The following is a 16,971-nucleotide window of genomic DNA, read 5'->3' as shown; positions in this document are numbered from 1 at the left end:
TCTACATCAATTGATTTGATCATATGATTTTTCTTCTTTAGCCTGTTATGTGCTATATCACATTGATTGATTTTCTGAATATTGAGCCAGCCTTTTAAAAATCCACGTGCAAGTATTAAACCTCATTTGGTCATTGTGTATACTTGCTAAGATTTTGTTAAGAATTTTTGTGTTTATGTTCAGGAAGAATATTGAGTAATTGCGTTTTCTTTTTCTTTCTTTTTTTTGTGTACTATATTTGGTTTTGGTGTATCATGGTAATACCTCATAGAAGGAGTTGGGAAATGTTCCGTCTTATTTTCTGGAAAAGCTTACGTAGATTTGATGTTGATTCTTAACCATTTGGTGGAATTCTCCAGTGAAATTATTTGAGCCTGGAGATTTCTTTTTTGGTAGTCTTTTAAATTAGAAATTCAATTTTTCTTTTATAGTTTTAGGGCTATTCAAATTATCTATTTCATCTTGAGTGAGTTGTGGTGGTTTGTGCTTTTTAGGAATTGATCCGTTTCTTTTAAGTTGTCAAATGGGTGTAGAGTTATTTGAGTATTCCCTTGCTATCCTTTTGATGTCTTCAGGGTCTCTAGTGATTTCCCTTATCATCCCCTATTTCATTCCTGATAATAATAATTTGTGTCTTCTCTTTGTTTTTCTTTGTCAATCCTGTTGGAGGTTTGTCAATTTTATCAACATTTTCAAAGAACCAGCTTTCTGTTTCACTGTTTTTCATAAGAGACAGTTTTAAAAGCTGGTGTTTTACCAGCAAAAATATTAAATTTATAGCCTCATTTAGGACTTTGTATTTAGTATTTTAATAAATATAAAACTAAGGGTTGTCAGGCATCAGTCTTTATAGTCAAATATATCAGTGGAAGATAATATTAATGTAATTATATAAATTTCAGATTAGTAATTTAAAATTGAAACACTAGTTTTCAAGTATTTAATCTGATGATAATTTTTGTGTAAAAGAAAAGAAATTTTTCTGGCATACAAAAAAGCCCACTTACATTGTGGGTTGAGGAGAAACCAGGTATATTAATGTGACAAGTTGTAAAATCTCAGAGGTTTTAATCATTTGTTGTATGGATTGAAAAGCTTTTAACAACTAAGGCATGCTATGCCATAGTCATCTGTTACAAATAAATGTTCTAAGCTGTTAAAAACATGAATGTGATGCTCTTTAAGGGGGCATTTCTGAAAATTGAAGCTTTCAAGAGTTGAAAAGATTGTTCCCAGTTGTCGTTATTTATGTGGAAAGTAGGAAATTGTATACTTGAGATAAATTACTTCACATGTATGGAATGAAAGCTTTAGTCAGATTCACTAATTTAATGTAACAATTATAAGAAGATTAGGTAGCACAATCTCTGGTTTAGTTACAAACATTTTTTAAAGTTTTAAAAATGTTTTATGTAATCTAATTTTAAAGGATCCATTTTTTTGACTGTGTATTTTGACTAAAAATTCAGCGGTTACATTGATTTTCATGAATAGTGATAGGAATATTCTTGATAATCTATTTCACATTCTTGTGTTTCTTAGAAATACTTGTTTTTGACCTTAAATTGTTCAGATTACTTTAAAAATTACCTTAATTGACTCATTCAAAATACTAAAACAATCTTGTGTTTTCCCTATTTAACTTGTAAGTATAATGCTAACATAATATTTTAGAGGAGAAAAGGACAAGGAAGTAAAAGTAATTGTATTTGTATTTTGTGCTCCTTATGAGTAAAATATGAAGATGTAAAGATTGCTGAAATAAATGACAGTCAGTATAATTTTCATATTGTAATGCTAGAGGTAGATGGTATTTTTACTAACTATATTTATACATTCTTATAAAATAATACTCTTACTACTTTAAACTTCATTAGATATTTTAATTTTTTAAAGTAAAAGCATACATTTTGGAGTGACGCTTTTCTTTTTAAAAAAATCTGTACCTCCATGTGATAAATAAAATAATCTCTTCCTTTAGTGTTATTTTAAATTTAAAATGAAGACAATTCTGTAACTAAAAGTAAATCAAAGCAATGAGACCGATTTGCTGCTTTATTTTTAAATGTCCCCTCCTCCTTACCTCGTGCCCTTTGGATATTCTTGTATGTATATCACTCTTTCCAAACTTTTATTTTGTGGAGATTTTGGAAAACAGAATGGTGTTAAGAAGATAATTAAAACCATCAACATCCAGAGATCATCGCTTTAACATTTGTTGTTTCCTTCCAGCCTTTTTTTATAATGCAATATTTGATTTCTACATACACATAGTTATGTATTTATTTTAAAAAATAAGGCTCATGATCCATGTGGTTTCATAATCTATACTTTAACCAAACATTGTATCGTCAACATTTTTTCTGGTCTTTGAATATGCCTCTGAAACAGAGTTTAATGGACAGCCTATGGAGGTACTGTAACTTATTTATCCAAACCTTTCTTTGTTGGACATTTGTTTCCAGTTACAGTATTATCTATTTTAAATAATACTGAGGTACACATTATACTAAATATTTGTGTGTATCATTATTTAGTTACAAATTCACAGGAGTGGAATTATTTTTATCTGTCTGCCAGTTATATATGTGATTTTTTTCTGATTATGAAACAGTGGATCTTTAATATGGGAAACTTGGTAAATTCAAAACAGTTTAAAAGACTCTAGGAAGGAAATAGAAGAGAAAATCTAATGTTGAGTAGTTTGTTATCCATACTTAAACTTAGTCACATTTATATAATTTTAAAATTAAATTTTATCCTTTTATAGCTTTGGGATTACAATATTAAAATTCATTTGTAAACTATTTTTTTTACAATATATTTTAAACTATATATTTTAAATCATTATATATTTAACGGTTTAAATATTTAATTCATTAAATATTTTGAACTACATCATTACTAATCTCTGTATAATAGCCTATTGAGTAATGTATAATAATTATTTAAATGATAACAGGTTGATGGGAATTTAAGACTTTTTCAGTTTTTCAAAATTATAAGATGTGCTGCATTAGATATTTGCAATTATTTGTATTTGTGTTTGTGTCTGATTATTGCTTTGCCATAAATTCCTCCAAGTAGTATTTCTCAAAGAAAATGAACATATGTTTCTGAAGACTGGGGGAAATGGTACTTAGAGCTCTGTTAGGAGTGTTAACATTAATTCAGCTTTTTTTGAAGTGCATTTGGTAGTATCCTTGCAGTGTTTATATTTAAATTCATCCAGGATTTATTTTGCTATTTTCAGTGAATTGGAATCTAACTTAATGCTATTATTAAGTAACTACAACTGAATTCATTCTCCAATGCATTTTAAAATGTTGTTGATGAATTTATTGAGTTATTTGTCAAATAGTTACTTTATAACTCATTTGTAACTCCGTTCCTGACCCTCTAGTAAAAGACTTTGGGTGGGAAACATCGCTCAGAAAACAATGTAAACCAATCATTGCTCTCTATTATAGCTGTCATAGAAAATGGTCAGGTTAGTAAAAACATTAGATTAGGTTAGGTATTACTTGCTCATACTTCCCGACTTTTTGAATTCGGATTGAATTATTCTGACCTCTTAGTCATATTATGTTCCCTTTGATTTGAAACACCACAATTCTCAGAAGCTGTGGTCTTAACTATACCAAGAATTTATTTGGGGACTGTTTGTTACTCTAGTACCACTTGATTTTTAATTATTCTGACCTTTTAGTGTAGTGTAACATCGTCTTTGCTCTAGTATCACTTTTTAAATTACTTTATAATATAGTTTAACATCCTGTGGTCTTCTTCAAAAACAATTTGAAAGCTTTTTCTACCGATTTATTTTTCCTGAATAGTTTATTCTGAATGAGTTTATTAAGTGCCCCAAAATTTCCGTTGCATTAAACTTGTAGAATAATTTGGGAGAAATTGAATTTTTTTTATATTAAGTCTTGCTGCTTATGAAGATGGTGGATATTTTTGTTCATTCGAGTTTTTTATGCCCTCACCTGTTTTTAGTGTTGTTGTGTTTTTTTTGTAAGTTCTATACATTTCTATTTATTTTTAAGTATTTTATGTACTTTTATTTGTTTCTGTTGTGAAAGAGTACTCCTTCCTATTTTCAAACTTATTATTTGTAATTAAGAAAGCTATCAATTTTTATAAGTTTACTTGAAAAATCTACCTCCTCACTGAACTTTTTAATAGTTCTCATAGTTTTGCAGTTCACACTTTGGATTTTGTTGGTAGGTCCCTAGAATTCTCCTTATTCATACTTATATTGTGTATCTTTCATTGTTTTATTGCTTTTGGATAGATAGCTCTTATTTTGAGATACATACTCGTTCTCCTAATAAAGAATTTCTATGTTTACTAAATTTTAAAAATCAGAAGTTTGTTTTTGCTCTTATCAATCTAATGTAATGCTATGACCTGGTAATGTGCTGTATTATATTAATAATTATAATTATTATATTATATTAATTATATTAATAATATTCCTAATATTAAACCATCTTTGGGTTTCAGAAATAAGTCCACTTTGCCATGTAAATTAATCTTTTAATATAGAATGATTTTTGATTTGTTAGTGTTTTGTTTAAAGGTTTTATATCATTGGTCATAAGTGAGACAAGTCACTTTCCTTTTTGGAGAACTATTTTTGTTCACTCTTGGAAGCAAGCGGATGCTGACTTAGAACACTTAAATAAAAAGGCTTTTATTTTCCTCATCCTGTGTTCTGGAGCAGTTTAAATAGCATTTACACGTTTTCACAAAATTTGGAAAGAATGCATTCTTAAATCTGTCTGATTCTGTGCCCCCTTTTGGGTGGGAGAGTGAGTGTCTGGATAACTTTTTCAGTTTTCTGTGACTCATAGTATAGTTTTCTATTTCTTACTGAAGCAATGTTGATAATTTGTGTTTTCTCATGTAAGTAACATTTAGATTTTCAGAATTCACTAGCAGAATTTCTATATGATATCTGCAATATTTGTATTTGCTTGTTTGTTTTCCTTTTTTTGTGACTGTGCTAAAAACATAATTTGTTTTAATTTATTGTTTGAAAAACCTTGCTCTTGGTTTTATTCATTATTTCCTTTAAAATTATTTTTTGTTTGTTTCTCCCTTTTCTTCCCTGCAGTTGACTTTTTTTACTAGTTTATTTAGCTAAATTTATTTTTGTTTAGTAATCAATCATTTAGGTTTTAAATTTGCTCTTGATTACAACTCACTTCTGTATCCCCACCCGTGATTTTAAGACCTCTTTGTTATTTTCTAGATTGCTTTTAATTGTATGTAGTTTTGGTATCCTTTTTGAGTCAAGAATTATTTAGGAAAGGGTTTGTTATATTTTTAGTTGGTTAAATTATTTTGGTGAAAATTTTTCTCATTTTCAAATTTCAGTCAAATTTGTTTACAGACGTGAAATTTATGATTTGGGGCAATTTTTTTTTTTTTTATGATCAGTGTTTGTTTTCACGAGCCCTTGGAAAATAATATGTATTCTTTGTTGGCAACATAATTTAATGTATATTAATTTAGTGTCATAGATCTGTTTATTCAGTTTTCCATATCCTTGTTTACTTTTTATCTTCTATCTGCCTAAGACTTGAAAGATATAGTCTTTCCGTTCTGTTGTGTTTGTGTCAAGCCCTCATTTAAAAAAAATATTTGTTTTCTATTTTAATGCAATATTATTTGGCACATAGAAGTTTTTAACTTGTCCATATTACTTTTGTGTATACCCTTTAACAGTATAAAATAGTCATATTTATCCCATTCAGTGTCTTTTGCCCTGGGTTCTATTTTTATATTCATTTGTTTTGAATTTGCTTGATATATCTTTGTGTACTGTTTCTTGTAAATAGAGGTTGCATTTTGTTGTTTGACACTTGTCTTTTAATATGTGATTTATAACCTATTGAAAATGCTCTTTGTAATAGAAATGTTTGGTTTTTTTATGCTTTCTAGTTTTATGCTTCTTTATTTTCTTTATCTGGTATTTTTGAAGAGACTTCTAGGTAAAATGCTACACTTCTTTAGTTGTGGGAATCCAAAATATGTATATGAAAAAAATAGATCATGAGGCATATTTTGCATTGAATTTTTCTCAGTCCTACTCTGTCTTATGAGTAAGTTTAGTATAGATTCCTCTCAGATTCTGACAAGAAGTTGAGTTTTCAGTTGAGTTTTCTTTTGATTTCCATATATTTGTTGGTAAAAGCTGTAGAAGGAGCTGTTAGATAGATGTCATTTTTTAAATGAAGCTATCATAAGATTTAAGCTAATACAACATAAAGCAGATCTTGGTTTGTTTTAACATGGATAGAGTTAGAAGAAGGAAGGGGGAGGAATATTTTCATAAACTAGAATTCAACGTTTTAAGAAATTACAGCTAGCTATGTAGTTAATGTTATTGTCATCGGATTCATTTTGAATTCACTTCAGGGATGGTTCTGATGACCAGAAATATTTATAATTGAACTTCTTTAGCTGGAAGGGTTTATTTAATTGCCATACTTGATTGAAACCAGGAAATAACATTAATTAGAAAACAAGCTCATTGTCTGTAATTTTATTTTATTTTTTGATTGGGAAATACTGTTTGCGGGAGTATTTAAGTGTTGGTTTCTAGAGAATGTGCCCAAAAGAGGTCTTGTTCTTTGTCAATGCCCACCAAAGGAGGCTGAATTACTGTTGCTTTTGTTTCCCAAGTTGTCCTTTTCTTGGGGATTTTTTAAGGCAATTATATTGAATAGTTAGTTTCCTCACAAATCAATCATCTTATTTGTGACTTTATATTTGAGAATGTATGTCACTATGTGATAGTGCTACGGTGTGTATCTGTTGTAAGCCATCACCCTCCCCCCTCATTACTTGAAAGGGGTTTGCTCAAATTACCACTAGATGGCAGTCTTGCATCTTAGTAACTTGGAGTTTTCATCACAAGCTTCCCGGAAGGCTCTTGCGCTCTTTCTCTCCTTCCTTCGCTCCCTCCAGTGTCTTCCAGACATGTGAGTATTTCTAACCACCTTCATACATAAATTGAACATGTGTGGAACCAGGCAACAAAATCGAATTTTGAGGTCTTGTATGTAGCATTCGCAATTGTACACATTAGTTAATTCCCTACTCGAAGTTGAGCTGAGCTATAGCTTGATTAAGAAAGTCTTCTTCCCTGACGCTCCAGACTGGATTAGTCCCCTTGAAAATGTTCCTTGTAATTTTTTCTTTTAGGGTAATCTTTACAGTTTCATGTTGTTTATGTGTGTGGCTTATTAATACCTCTCTCCCCACCCCCACCACTTGTTTGTAAATTTCATGAACTCGGGAAGGTGTCTCTGTTGCTGACCACTGTATTTATAGCATGGCATTTAGTTCAGTAAATATTTGTTAAATTAATGAGGCAATGGATAGATGAACCACAAAGAAGATCCCATTAGAAACAGAAAATGAATCTGCACAAAATATATGTCAAGAAGACTCTCGTTCAATTTATGATCATCAATTTTTCTAAATATTTTATTTTGAAACAATTTTAAACTTACATGTTGTACCCTTTATTCAAATGTTGATCATCTGAAATGATGCCCCATCACCCTAGAATTCTTCCAGTAGGTTTTCTACAAACAATGGAATTTTCTGTATAATTATAGAACAACTATTAACATCAGGAAATTATCATTGATACATGAATGCCATCTAATCCTTAGACTTCCCTCCCCCCACGTAAATTTCACCTGTTTTCTCAATAATATCCTTAACAGCAAAAGGATTCATCTCAAATCACGTGTCGTATTTGGTTAAGTCTCTCTAGACTATTTTAGCCAGGAACAGTTTTTCATTTTGCAGTCTTTAATGTTCATGACTGTGACACTTGAAAATTATAGGACTCTTATTTTGTAGAATGGGCCTCAATTTGGAGCTGTCTCATGTGCCTTATGATTTGATTTGTTAGGCATCTTTGACAGAAATATCACAGAAGTGATGTGTTCTGGTGACACAGGATTTTGTTTGTTCTGTTACTCATAATAGTAATTTTATCACTTAAGTTGGTGTCCGCTAGTCTTTTCCATTGTAAAGTTACTCTTTTTCTCTTTGTAATGAGTAAGTATTTTATGTGGAGGTACTTTTAAATTAGGTAAATATCTTGTTCCTCATCAAGCTTTCGATGTTAATATCAGTATAGAACTGGTTTCCTATTTTACTCAGTGGGTTATAATTTGTTACTATCATTATTTGACAGTCAAATTCCCCAAGATTCGGCCCATGGAATACGTTGATGCTGGCTTGTGTGTCCTTTTGACAAGTTCCCATTGGATTTAAGTGGCTGCCATTATCCTCCAGACCAAAAATCTGATCTTCCCTATTTTTAGTATAAACCTCTGCTGTGAATACTAGCCATATATTAGAAGCATGTATTTTTTTTCTCCACAGAGTTACTGAGTCCAGATAACATATGCAGCTTGTGATAGGTGCCCTCAGGTTATTTGAGCACCATTTTAAACTTTTCTTGTCCTCCTCATCTGTTAAATGAGGGTGTTAGCTTCAACTTGAAAATTTTATGAATCTATGATTCATAATACATTTGATGAGTAGGGCCTAGAATACCTTGTCTTTCTTTGTATCTGTGCCTGGTATTGAGCGTATTCTCAATACATCTTTGACCTTTACTTGGATATTATTAGAGGTCAGTGCCATTGGATTTTGGCTTCACTGTGACAATTTAATATTTTGATTGTGTATATTCAAGTGACATTATTGACAGTTCTTAGCATATTGTTTTATGTACATAAAGGTTTACCCTTTGGCTAATGACTAAATCCAACTCAAATATAGTCTTTCTATATCAGGTAGAGTAGATTGTGATTTTATTCAGTCCAAGTTACCTCATTTGATTTGATTCTTCCTGGGGGCAACCTGTTTTGTTCAAATGGTTTTTATTATAGTCAGAATTTCCAAATATAGCTCTCTTCACTGTGACCACAGTTAACTATCATTTTAAAAGTAATATAAGAATACATTGTCTTTTATAAAATGAGAACACTTCAGATAAATCTAACGGGCCCTTTGATCTCAGCCTGAATGTTGTTCTACCTTACTATGGTTAACTATTATTATGAGTTTTGTGTATCTGGAGGAGATTGAAGTTTCAGATTGAAATAGCTCACTGAATCCTAGAAAGAAATAAGAAACACAAGAATCTTTTATATGTACCAGTGAAATACATGCATTTCGAGTATAAAGAGGAAAATCTTAACATACTTTCCCTTTACATGAACTGATTACTTAATGTAATAATAACAGCAGATAACATTTATTAATTACCACATGCTAGGGCTTCTTCAAGCTCTAACACATGTGATACTCTTAATGCACACAACAAACGGCTTCATTTTACAGAAGAGGAGAAGGGGCATAAGTAGTTTCGTAATCTGCCCAGGATCATGCATCTGATGTGATGAAGCTGGAGTTCAAACCTAGGTAGTCTGGTTGCAGATTGCCTGCTATTAATGACTGTGTTGTTCTGTGTGTGGAAAAATCAGGTTAGTATTGGACTTACCCTCTGTGGCACTGGAAGTTAGAGGACAGCCACATGTCTTTTGCAAAATATGTCATTTGTCACTGCCAACAAACTACATCTTTTTGTATGTAGATATCAGAAAATATGCTACCCGTGAGCACTTTGAGAAAAATAAATAAGGAAAATGATCTCAAGACTTAGATAGAAGACTTAGAATTTATAAAATGTTAAGTAAAAATGTTCTAAAGGGAGTGATATGGGAGAAGTGAAAGTTAACTTGTATTGGTGGAATTGCTTCGTTATTTAATTTGATAATAGTATCAGAGAAACATCAGTTAATCATAACTGTTGGGATGGGAAGCACAATAGAAAGCTTTCCAAACGACTGAAGAAGAAAAGGAAATGTTCAGACATGCAACCAAGCCAGTAACATACCAAGGTAAAGAAGGGTAAGAAACATTTAATAAATTGTGGAAAGAAAATAAGATGGGAGGAATGAAATGAGATGTGTGTGTGTCTGTAACTACATGTGAATGAGCTAAAATATCCTCAGAAATCAGATATTGAAAATTCCACAATTAGGGGAGGGAGGGAGGGAGGGAGGGGGAGAGAGAGAGAGAGAGAGAGAGAGAGAGAGAGAGAGAGAGAGAGAATTAAATGACAAAGAAAAGTTGAAACTGAATGATTGGACAGAGGTAAACTAGGCAAATGCAAATAAAATAAAGCAAAAGTGATGATATTAATGTCAGACAGAAAAATTCAAGTCAAAATCACTGAATAGATGTGCATTTATGAGTACAAGTTACAATCCTTGAAGATGCTATAATAATCACAAATCCTTTTTTATTGAGATATAATTGACGTATAACATTATAAAAATTTCAACATAATGATTTGGTATTGGTATGCTTTGTGAAATGATCACCACACAGTTATAATTTTTTTTCTTGTGATGAGAACTTTTAAGACTGTTAACTTTCAAATATATCATATGAGTACAGCAGTGTTAAATGTAGTCACCAGAGATTTTACAGATTTCCTTTTCTATGATCCGAAATATTAGTAGAAATCAATGGCGAATTGAACAAAAAAAATGGGTACTTGGAAATTTGTAATATTCTTCCTAAAAAAAAATATCAAAAAATATCCTGAAGAGAAAGAACATTTAAAACTGATGTTACAGATTATCTAGAACTGTGCTGTGCAATATGTTAGTGACTAGCCACATAACGGCTGTTTAAATGTACAAGTCATTTAAAATTTAGTTTTTTAGTGGCTCTAAATTCTCTTCTTGTGCCTAATAGCCACACATGGCTGGTGGCAGGCTGCCACATTGGACAGTACAGATGTATAACATTTCCATTCTGGCAGAAAGTTCAATTGGACAGCTCTGATCTAGAAAGTAGTGCAAATGAGAACACTTTATTGACTTATGGGACACAGCTAACTGTTATTTGGAGGAAAATTGAAAGCCTTTAGTACCTTGCATTATTTAAAATAAAAAAGACTGAAAATAAATTAAGTATTCAAGACACTAGGAAAACAAAATAAACCAAAAGAAAGAAAAAAAATTTTTTAAATGCTGAAAATAATGAGATAGAAATAAAACAAAGTACAGGAATACTGAAATAGATTAATAAAAAGTAGAGATTCTGAGCAGACTATAAATGTTGAAAAGGAAATTAAAAAATACTTATTAGTGGCCATATTGAGGTGGTACTCTCCAGCTGAATTATATTTACATTTTAAAAGATAGAGTTTTGCTTTTATTTATTTTAGCAAATGATGGACAGCTTTTAATATTTTTCTGAAACTAGTGTAATCTTATACCAATACTTGGTAAAGGTAACTGTTTAAAAAAAGACTATTTTTAGATGCAAAAATTCTAAATGAGATTTTAGCTACTTTAATCATATGCTAATAAAAGAATAGTATTTTCTTGGAATACAAAGATAATTCACAGTAGGAAACCTATCAACATAATTTATTGCATCAAGACTAAAGGAGAAAAGCCATATGATTCTATTAGTGGATGGTGAAAGGACATTTGATAAAATAATTAAAACACTTAAGTGTAATAAGAATTATGGAAGAAACTACTCCAGTTATGGGAATAATCATAGCACCTACTACAGAGGGTTGTGAGGATTTAATGATTCAACACATGTCAAAATACTTAGAGCAGTGACTGGCACATAGAAATTATTCAATGTTAGCTCTTTTTATTATATAAATGTGATAAAGTTGATACGTAAAAAAATTGACAAATATCTAATGGCAAAACAGTTTGATTAGAATTATGAACAAGACGGAGTTGTTTGTTCTTACCCCTATATTAAAAATCGTTTTTGAGGTTGTTTCATTTCTCTAAATAGAATAACAATAGAAAATGAAATAACTGACATAAATACTAAAAGAGGAGATAAAATATTTTAAATTACAAATGGTGTGATTTACATACCTAGAATACCCAAGAAACTACAGACTAATAAAATACTCAGAAATAAGTTTGACAAAACAGTTCTGTAGCAAGAAAATTAAAATGATTATATCTTTAAGTTAGAATTTAAGGAAAGTCAAATCACATCTCAATAAAAATTGTCACCCTTTCTAAAACTAACATATGAATTTCATTAAGTCCAGTTAGAAGCCTAGTACATTCTTTTATGAAATTGGATAAATGATTTTAAAGTTCATGTGGGAAGTATATTTCTAAAACTGCCCAAGAAAAAATACTAGTCAATCCTATTTTTTTGTTAACAGTCTCTCCTCCTCCTCCCTGCTGTAAACAAATATTTGTATGAAGAAGGTTGAGGAAGAAAACAATCATGCCATTTTGGTGGCATTTTTTCCCTTATCTCATTGTAGATAATCCATGGAGAGCTAGAGGGGTGATCATACACTATTTATTTATATATTATTTACTCTTTCACTCATTTTTAATTGATCTAATGTAGAAAAGGTAATAGAAAAATGTTTAGTAACTTTTCACTCATTAAAGCTGTAATCCTACTTTAGTTAAACTGGTTATTAAAGCATATCATTTGATTGACTTAGGAGACTTTAAAGAAATTTCTCAGATTTTTTTTTTTTTTTTAGTACATACTACAAACAGAAATTTGTTTTCTTTTAGCTTCCTGAATGTTTGGTGCTTTCTACAATGGCAAGATTAATTCTTAACTCAAAAATTCTGAAAAGAATTTTCTCTCTTCTTTTTCTGTCTCCGTCAAAGGTATGCAACCACTTATGTATTCAGTTCAGGAAGCATTAAATGCCAGACCATGGTGGACTCGTGTGGGGACTGACATTTGTTACTATAAGTAAGTATTCTAAAAATAACAGGACATCAGCTTATAGAAGGGGCTATTCATTATTTCAGTTTAAAAATAAAAAATAATTATTGCATTCTTTGAATTGGGTTATGCTTTATTAAACTTATTGGGGTGAAGTTGGTTATTAAAATTACATAGGTTTCAAGTGTACAGTTTTATGGTACATCATCTATATATTGCATTGAGTGCACCACCCAGAGTCAGTTCTCCTTGCATCATCATATATTTGACTCCCTTTAGGAGAGGTAGATATGCTTTGGTATTACTTCTAACAGACACCTTAAAATTTGAGATCCATTTACGGGGTATATTTAGTGGAAATACAGTGGACAGTGGACTCTTGAACAACTGCACAAGTCCACTTATATGGGGATTTTTTTCAATAAATACCTGTAGTGTTTTTGATCCATGGTTGGGATTCCATAGATACAAAAGGCTGACTGTATTCATTGATGTATGCCATATTACGTACACAGGAGACCTGAGCTAATTTTGGTATCTGCAGGAGTTCTGGAACCAACCCCCCATGGATGCCAAGGGACAACTAGTGTAATTAAGTTTAGAGGGAGTCAAAGTTATACTTGGATTTTTGACTGTGAGGAGGTTGGTGCCCCTAACTTCCAAAGCTTTTCAAGAGTCAGCTGTAAAATGTGTTTTATGTAGATGGGTAGACTGAGCTACAAATCTTTGTCTCCACCACTTAAATAGCTAGCTTTAAAACTCTGGAAACTTCATTGAATAAAACTGAAATTAGAAATTCTAGGAAATAATTTACAGTGGCTTTTTGTTGTTCCCATGGTATTAAGTACAATTCTTATCTTTTTTCTTCTGCACATGAATATTTATCTCATTTTAATTTCCAAAATATTTTACCTGGAGATGTATTCCACAGTTGTGTCACCTTATACAGTTCAACTTCAAATGGTTATTGAGTTAGAAGTAAGTGCTAGAAATCATTTATTCCTTCAATGGAATGATTGCATTATTCTTCAAATGCACTCTAAATAATTTAGGATTATCATATTCCTTGCTTCCCCTTTTGTTTCTACGTGTGATATGTTTCCAGATATCTATTGAAAGCGGTGACACCTCTATTTCTTCTGTTGTTAATCTTAATTCTAACATTTTTGTTTAGGGGATTTTGACTTTTTATATTGTGCTTAACTAGCACTAATATAGTTTAGTTTTATCAGTTAGAAGAAGCCTTCTAAAATTAAACTGTTTTTAATGGTTTATGACAGGGGTGTCCAAACTGCGGCCCGCGGGCCAACTGCGGCTGCGATCCGTTGTTAATTGGCCCGCAGCAAATTCCAAAAATAGATTTAGTTTACTTAAATAAACCAGGTGAGGCAATACGTACTTCACTTCGAGTGAGTGGCCCGGCTGTTTGTGTATTTTACCACATATGGCCCTTGGTGAAAACCGTTGAAAAAGTTTGGACACAGCTGGTTTATGACATGGCTTGGAAAAACCTAGGTCTTAAGTACTGTTACCTTCTGGGAAAGGAAATGTTCCTTGGAATTCATCTCAGTAGGGGTTTTCCTCCACTTCTATTAGCAAAATGGGTAGTAAATAAATGAGGATCATCGGTATAAGGTTATATGTAATTCATCTGTACCTGAGTAAATTTCATAATTTTGTAATAGTAGGCTAATACAAAAATACTCTCACCATTTATCTCTTTGCAGAATGATTTAGACTGCTAAAGGGTGAAACAGTGTTTTTCAAAAAGTATTATTTCTGATCTCACTTATATGCGGAATCTAAAGAAAAGAATAAGTGAATGAACTAATCAGAAACAGTTTTGGAGACATAGAGGAAAAACAGGGTTGCTAGATGGGCGGGGGGGTGGGGGTAAGGGGGAAGGTGAGGGGATTAGAAAACAGTCGGTAACCACAAGATGGCCACGGGGTTTTGAAAATTAATTTGGGAAATGTAATCAATAATGTTGTAAAGATTTTGTAGGGTATCTGATGGACACGTGTCCCATTTGGGAGACCACTTCAGGGGTGATGTAGATGCCTGATCACTGCACTGTACACCTGAAGCTGAACAATAACGAATGCCAACTATAATTTTATATATATATGTGTATATATATGTATGTATATACTTACAAGAAGCGGAGTACAGCATTAGGAATAGAGATAGTGGAAATGTAATGGCTGTGTGCGATGTCAGAGGGATAGTGGATGGGGGAGGGGGGTTCACACAGTGTGAGGGATATAAATGATAAACATCTAAGTATTACTTTGTCTTGTGCTCCTGAAACTAATAAAAAAATTTTGTAAAAAGTATTATTTCTTTCACATTTCTCTTTGCACAATAGAAATGATTAGTCAGTGAATGCTTTTCTTTTTTACATTGTAAAGTGAGTGGTCATAGCACGACAGGAGGTTGTTCTATTCTATGTGTAAGGAGTGAAGGCAAGATTTTCATTTGTTTAGTTTCATTTTTGTTTTTTCTTTTGGCTACTTCCAGATCTGGAATTGCAATTCAGTTTAATTCAGCATACATTTATTACACTTTCTATGTAACAAGCACTTTCCTAGTTGTTTTCCCAAAGCCTGAAATCCAGATAGTGAGGATTAAAGTCGACTATTTTTTCATTGTGTCTTAACTTTTCACATCAGCCAAGTCCTCCAATGCTTGTTCGTCTCATCTGTAAAATGAGAAGAAAACTGCCTTTCACCCTATAGGAGAGAATATACCCTATAAATTGCCATATAGCTATAATGTGGTGGTATAAATACTTTCCAATCAGATGTTAAATTTTTGGAGGAAAGGAGTCAGTAGGGTGTAGTTCTGGAACTTCTCATTTTCTTCAACCTATAGCACCTTGTCATTGAGTATGTATTCAAGATATAATGGCCAAGTTAATGAGGACTAACAATTTGAAAATATCTCGATTGTCTGTGTGTGTGTATAAATAGTCTATAGGCCATGCTTTTCTTTAGTTGGTGGCTTAAATAATACAAGGTGATTTGGAATTTTAGAAATTAAGTTGATAGGCAAAGCTTTTTTAGCTCATTGTATGTCAGTGGTATTTAAAGTACTGTCTAGTTTTAAATAAAACTCTATATTATGGAAATCTTTAAACATTTACAAAAGCAAATAATAAGATAATGAGACCCCATGCATTCATCACCCAGTTTCAACAGTGATCAATACATGGTTAGTTTTTAGTTATACTTTCATCTCCACCTTCACTCTGAATTTTTAAATGCATTTCCAGATGTCACATTTTATCCATAAATACTTCAGAGGTTTTTGTCTTTTGGAGATACATATTTAAGACAACATAAATGCAATGCCATTATCACACCTAAGGAAATTTCTTAATATGATAAAATATCCAGTCAATGTTCAAATGTCCCCAATTATCTCATAAATGTTATTTTCTAGTTGGTTTGTTTCAATCAGACCAATCAAGGACTACACATTGCATTTGATTTTTGTTGATATGTCTCTTAAGACTCTTTTATTTTATAGGCTTCCCTTTGTCTCTTATTTCTCCTTTATTTGTTGAAACTAGATCATGTGTCATGTAGGATTTTCCACATTTTGGATTTTGCTGATTGTATCCCTGTGGTGTTAACGAATTCTCTCATTATTTCCTATAAACTAGCAGTTAAATCTAGAAACTTGATCAACTTCAGGTTTGATTTTTGGCAAAAATACTTAATAGATGGTGCAGTGAATCAGGAAACATATCTTCTCTGGTTATTTCTTTTTTGTAATCTTAAGATTGATTAGGGAATTCATTGATTAATGAATTACTGATCCATCTACTGCAAAGGCGTCCATCAGCCTTTCATCTAATGGTTGTAGCACTATTGGTGATTATTGCCTACCAGTAATGTATATGGCTATCAAAGAATAGGGTTCTAAAAATGTCATCGATGTATAGAGTGTTTTAGCTCCATTTAATTAGTAAATCCAGAAGTGAAAAGTAATTATGTTGGCTCATAGCAGTTAACTGCTTTATTAGTACAAAGTCTATTTTCATAGATTGTTTAAGTTACATTTTTTACAAACATGGTTTTCCTTTTTATTTCCCCTGAAGTTGTTTAACAAAATAGCAAGGAAAATCAGAATTTTTGTGTGGATGAGATAAACATGTTCTATGCTTTT

At 31.6% G+C, this 16,971-nt stretch overlaps 1 protein-coding gene across 6 annotated transcripts in view; it reads left to right on the top strand.

The window, feature by feature from the left end:
* AGTPBP1 (ATP/GTP binding carboxypeptidase 1) overlaps positions 1 to 16,971 on the top strand; it is a 136,876-nt gene that overhangs the window by 84,274 nt on the left and 35,631 nt on the right. For all 6 annotated transcript variants that reach the window (XM_033122884.1, XM_033122882.1, XM_033122881.1 and 3 more), the window contains one exon: positions 12,738 to 12,825. In XM_033122884.1, coding sequence (XP_032978775.1) covers positions 12,738 to 12,825 — 88 coding nt within the window. The remainder of the gene's footprint in view (positions 1 to 12,737; positions 12,826 to 16,971) is intronic.

Source organism: Rhinolophus ferrumequinum, chromosome 12 (assembly GCF_004115265.2).
Source record: "Rhinolophus ferrumequinum isolate MPI-CBG mRhiFer1 chromosome 12, mRhiFer1_v1.p, whole genome shotgun sequence".
In the NCBI taxonomy this organism is placed as follows: domain Eukaryota; kingdom Metazoa; phylum Chordata; class Mammalia; order Chiroptera; family Rhinolophidae; genus Rhinolophus; species Rhinolophus ferrumequinum.
The sequence above is the reverse complement of the archived record's forward strand: the minus strand, read 5'-3'. Positions and strand labels throughout refer to the sequence as shown.